Raw genomic sequence first — 5,818 nt, forward strand, 5'->3', positions numbered from 1 at the left:
CCCGCCTCGCTCCCCTGCCTCCGACGCGCAGTTCGGGCTGCGTCCCCGGCTCCGCGCAGGCTTCGCTCGACGAGTTGGTCCACACTGCGCTCTCCAGCCTACTGGGTCTGTGCACCCTTTTCCTTGCTCCTTCCCTCTAGGCTGTAACCCACGTTTGACTGGGCTGGGGACATTTCTGGGCCGGAACTGGGGAGCGTGTTTTGCTTCCCAGCCCACGCTGGGCAGGCAGTGGCCTACTTTGCGTGGGGCGCCCCGTGCGCCTCAGTGACTCGGAGAGAAGCTGGCGTGGCCTTCGCTCCGGTTAAACTAGTAACAGTGAAGCTCTTTCCAGCGGACTCTAAGGTGTCCCCCATCTTTATCCCTGACCGGGCCCCGTCTCTAATGTGTTGGCTGCTTCTTTGTTCGTGGAGGCGAAGCAGAGGACCTCGGGCTGTTGGTTCTCAGCACTCGAGGGGGACAAAGTTGCCGTGAGAGGTGCAGCTTGCTCTTGGGCTGGTTTGAGCGTTGGTAGTGTTTTGATTGGGGATTTGGTCCTCCTCAGCAGAGTCATTTCAAACATGCCGAGGATGCTTGATGCACTGAGCTTGAAGCTGGTGACATCAAGTCGACTGGCCGCGTAAACACCTGGGTGGCTCAAGCACAGCTTCAGGCACTGTTAAGCCAGGCACAGGGGCCCTGCTCCGCCCGGAGAGCTGCCGCCTTGCTGCGCTGCGCGCTCCAGAGAGCCTCCGGCACCGCCTCCGCTGCCACAAAACGGGCTGTTTGCCTGAGGGCCTCTGGCGCTCCCTTGGCCCAGACACTGCACATCGTTAGGGCCAGGGACTGGGTCAGGGAGATTACGCAGACGCTGGGAGCACACATGGACAGAGTGGACCAATAGAGGTCAGGGTATCATGGGGACTTTTCGAGGTAACCCTTATTGGGCTTTGGGGAGACTCGGTCCAGGCCATGCCAGGAGCAGGGAGATGGCAGCAGTGGCCTCCCAGGTGACCGCTCCTCTGTGTTATTTGCTTGCAGATCAACAAAAAACTACAGTGATTGAAAACGGGGAAATCAGGTTCAATGGAAAAGGGAAAAAGATTCGGAAGCCTCGGACCATTTATTCCAGCCTGCAGCTCCAGGCTTTAAACCATCGCTTTCAGCAGACTCAGTATCTGGCCCTTCCAGAGAGAGCCGAATTGGCAGCTTCCTTAGGACTGACACAAACACAGGTAATTCCCGAGAAGCCCGAGTATCCCTGAAATGCCGGTCCGCTTGCAGATCGGGCAGGGAGCACATCAGGAGGAATTGTTGGCCTAGTCAACCAAGGATGGAAAGAGCTTAATGACAAATGCCTTTTGCTCCAGTTATGCACTTTCCTGGGACAACACAGTTTGGAATGAATGACCTGGTATTGAATACTGGATTGGATTTGCACATCCTCCCAGCCCTCGGCGACCCCACCCCAGCCCAGAATCCTTTTGTGACCAAACTCATAATTCAATTAAGTCTTATTCCAGAGCAGAACAACATGAAAGAGAACAAACATTTAGGAGAAAAAGGTGTACAGGTCACGAGGCAGAATAAGGTTCACTTTTCTTAAGGATCCTTTTGTAGGCCCTGGGAGCTAATAAGGATTTCAACTCATTGACACAGAAAGAAAACTCGTGAAATGAACTAAGAAAAAACAAAGTAGGCATAGGTTCCAGTGAGGTTTAGTAAAGGCATCAAAGTGCAATCTATTCATCCTAGGAGTGGCAAGGTGGGTTGTTTTCTGAAGATTTCCCTAAGCACAGTGGTTAAGTCATCTGGGTTGACAGGCTGATGTGGTCTGAGCTGCTTCCTTGGAGCACAGGACTTAGGTGTAGTGGCAGAGTTGGAGATCAAAGAGAAATGTTACCCAAATTGTAACAGGTGAAGCCACAGTTCAGTACAGTTACTGAAGTTCTCCCATCCTACTAATTTGAAAGACATAAGAAGGCATTTCAGATTTCACAAGAAGGAGCATAGGTGAGTATACTAGGACACTGGTCAAAAAGCCAGGCTGCCATCACCCACAGTTTTTGTTGATTAATTTACCTGCATGGAGTATGTAGGCCTCATCTGATGCAGGTAATCGTCAGCCAGGAGACCTCAGGTTTTATGAGACTATACTAGAGACTGATTTTGTGTTGACTTAAGACAGTTGTTCCGTAAGCTCTTCTTTTCAATTTAGCCTGTTTTTTCTTTCCATATTTCCATTCATAAATATTTGGGGTTTGATATGAAGGCATTCCGGCTATTTAATGGCTTGTATGCCTCTTGAAAAAGTAGATTCCTATGGCTAGGGAATTTTAAAGGTAAAGGAAGCTGCACCATAGAATTTCCTTCTTCAAATAAAGCACATCTGAAATATTGGCCTAAATATGCTCCCAGCCCAGATTCCTGATTCACATTTTCAGAAGTCCTTTGACTTTTAGTTACTATATTCACAATCATGTGATGATTGTTGACCACAATTTGACTAGGCAACATACAAAATAGGGAATGAAGGAGCTGCAGTCCTTAATCCCTGCAAGATTATGGGAATATATTTATGTCTGAAGAAAGATGCTTCGTGTATAACCTATGGCATGTGCAATATATGCATAGATATATTCAAGGCATTTCATTATAAATGTACAGGCTTGAATCTCTTCATAGCCATTTGCTCCCTGTACAAGTATAGAGAGACCAGCTTTGGGGTATTTCTATGCATGTACTGGGAGCAAATGACTATGGAAAATAGTCCTTTTACATAGACAAAATGTAAAAACACAGACTACCGGAAGAGGTGCATTCAATTGTGTAGCTTTAATTTAAAAATCCTTCTTTAGGCTTTCCACCTGGTCATCTCATTCAGTTTTTCTTATTTATACTGTTGTTTTATATCCAGGCTAGCATGTAATTCTAGAATTACAATGACTTTAGGTATCCAGGCAAGATACCTGGTAGGTTGGAGGAAGTGGGAGTGTAAGAGGCTAGGAAGAGGTGGAAGGAGGCGGGACTTGGCTTGTTGGCATTTGCAGTGGTTGCTTGTTTGTTTGCTTTTTCCTTTTAAATATTGCTTCCAAATCTCCAAGTGATGCTAGAAGCACTGGTTTGATGTTTATGGGCCTAATGATTGCTGCATTTCTTACAGGTGAAGATATGGTTTCAGAACAAACGCTCTAAGTTTAAGAAACTGCTGAAGCAGGGCAGTAATCCTCATGAGAGCGACCCCCTTCAGGGATCGGCGGCCCTGTCGCCGCGCTCGCCAGCGCTGCCTCCAGTCTGGGACGTTTCTGCCTCGGCCAAGGGTGTCAGTATGCCCCCCAACAGCTACATGCCTGGCTATTCTCACTGGTACTCCTCTCCACACCAGGACACGATGCAGAGACCACAGATGATGTGAGTTGTCCAAGGGAACACCCTAGGGAAACCTCTGAACAAGGAAAGGAGAATCCGGGACCTGCTTGTATCTGCGAAAAAGAGCCGAAGGAGCAGGCTTAGAACTCACAAGTGTGGCGAGAAGCCAAATAGGCTTATATTCTCTCTCTCTCTCTCTACCCTCCTCCTTTCTTTTCACTTCTCCTTTCTTTCTTCCATTCCTTCTTTCCTTTCCTTTTCCTTTCTACCTTTCTTTTCTTTTTTCCTTTCCACTTTTTTTCTCATTTACTCTCTCTCTTGAGCAATGTCAGTAATTGATCTTGCATGTCAGAGAGAGAAAAAGAGTATGTGTGAGAGAGAAACTGGTTTCTATGCCAGCATTCCTGAAACCCCTTACTGTAAGGATATTTGCCCTTACCCCATGGGATCCAGGCTCTGAGCTTCTTCTTCTTGGGAGTATCCCTCAAAATGACTTTTTTAAAAAACAGATTTTCCCCCCACCAGAAGAATCTGCACAAACATGGCAGCGTTTTTACTTGTTTAATGAGTTTAAGACATTACATGATGAAAGAGAAGCATTTCGGACTCCTGCATTTTTATTTACCATTCCTAGACTGACAAGAAAAAGAAAAACTCTCACATAACATCCCTTCTCTAAAGAAAAAGGAAAAAGTGGCTATAAGATTAGAACGTTGCTACAAAGGGAATGCTGCATGTTTTATCAAAATGCAATGACCAGGAATGATGGTTGATTAAAAAAACAAACAAAACAAAAACCACTCTTTCCCCACCCCACCCCCCCAAACCCTGAACTGGAATCAGGAAAGACGGAGGAAATAATCAGAATCACCATTCTATTGCTTTGACACCTTTACTAAGTGAATTGGTGGCATTCACTAAGCTAATAGGGACGTTTATATCAAGAAACATTTCTGTATATATTGTTGAATTTTAGTTGTACATATACTTTGTATGTTTTTGTCTTCTTTCATATATGGAGTAAAAGCCACAAAATGCTAAGAGTGTCTTGTATATTTCTCTCAGTGTGTGTCTCTGTCCCTCTCTTTCCTCCCTCCTCCCTTACTTCCCCTCCCCCCTTATATTTTCTATCATCCTTAAAAAAATTCTATTTCCTAATATGGGAAGTCATATATATGTGTGTGTGTGTGTGTGTACACACACACACACACACACACATATGCACATATGTATATAAACATCAAGTGCCTGCAAAGATGTCAGTTTGCACTGCTAGCCTTTGTCTTAAGTACTTTAACATTAACCACAGATGCCTCTCAGCTTTCTTTACATATTATGTTTTTATTGCAGTTTCTACACATGTATCTACTTTTTAAACATTAGAATGACCTATCCTCAAGTTAACCTCTAGACATCACAGTAGTTTCTGGTGCTGAAACTGAGTATTCTCCTTTCCCTTTTCCGAGCCAAAATAACACAGCCATATTTGTCTTTGTTTGGATGCAGTTTTCAAAAATACAGGAAAGAAAAAATAGAAAGTAGAGTATACAATTATGCCTACTTAATGTTTACAACCCATTGCCAGCTAGCTAGGTAGGAAAATGCACTATCCTAAATGAAATACATCCTTCCGATCTTGGGGAAAGCACAGAAATAATGAAAATGAAAAGTCCTTTCGTCATACAAGCAGGAAGCCCCATACTGCGAGAATTAATGGCTACAGACCTGGGCATCCTTCAAATTATGAACCTTGAAACCACTGAGCCATTTATCAGAAGTCAATAGAGATACTCAGAGTGCTCCATATAATGACAGCGACATACAGTCGTGCAAAAGGACAGTCACTATAATTAGACACAAAGCAAAGACTACTTACCAATATACCCGTTCCTTTTTTTGTTGAGCAACTTCCACGCTCAGTCAGTCTTCAGAATGGTTTAAAACCGATCAGTCTTGTCATTTTCTAGCATTCGCATTGTTACATTAGGAAAAATGTTTTCTTTTCTTTTTTCCCCCTTCCTACTGTGAAACTTTGGGTTCGTAGCTCCCCAGGATCAATTCTGAACAAAGCCTCCAGCTGCAGTGCCATCCAATTTGAAGCAGACATTGGGGACAATTTAAGGTTTTTATCCACAAGAAGGTTTTTTTCCATTCTCTTAAATGCAGCCATAATTAGAGTAATTTTTCATGTAGCCCGCTGATTACAGCGTTTTTACCGTCAAAGATAATTACCTGTAATTTTCTTCCACTTTTAATACTAAAAAGCCATCTTTATTTAGATTCAGGAACAGGAAAGGCGAAACAAAAGAGGGAAATTATTCTGTTATTCATACACAAATTGCAGAGACGTAGGACCTAAAATTGAAAATTAACCAAAATTATAATGCTGAAAAGAATGGAAGAGGCTGCAGAAGTACAGCTGGTAGTGGGGCTTTGCTGAATTATTCAAATTACGTTAGGGAGAAAGCTACCA

At 44.0% G+C, this 5,818-nt stretch overlaps 1 protein-coding gene and 1 long non-coding RNA gene across 2 annotated transcripts in view; one reads left to right on the forward strand and one right to left on the reverse strand.

Annotated features, from left to right (window-relative positions):
- The window catches only part of DLX6 (distal-less homeobox 6), a 5,469-nt gene extending 1,083 nt beyond the window's left edge, over positions 1–4,386 (forward strand). The window contains exons 2-3 of the mRNA XM_017525172.2: positions 1,018–1,211; positions 3,140–4,386. Of these exons, the coding sequence (XP_017380661.1) occupies positions 1,018–1,211; positions 3,140–3,391 (446 nt within the window). The 3' untranslated portion in view covers positions 3,392–4,386. The remainder of the gene's footprint in view (positions 1–1,017; positions 1,212–3,139) is intronic.
- The window catches only part of LOC108301858, a 45,268-nt gene extending 39,665 nt beyond the window's left edge, over positions 1–5,603 (reverse strand). The window contains exon 1 of the long non-coding RNA XR_005199606.1: positions 5,222–5,603. This is a non-coding gene — a long non-coding RNA (uncharacterized LOC108301858). The remainder of the gene's footprint in view (positions 1–5,221) is intronic.
- Between the last annotated feature and the right edge of the window lie 215 nt (positions 5,604–5,818).

Source organism: Cebus imitator, unplaced genomic scaffold (genome assembly GCF_001604975.1).
Source record: "Cebus imitator isolate Cc_AM_T3 unplaced genomic scaffold, Cebus_imitator-1.0 Scaffold37, whole genome shotgun sequence".
Classification (NCBI taxonomy): Eukaryota; Metazoa; Chordata; class Mammalia; order Primates; family Cebidae; genus Cebus; species Cebus imitator.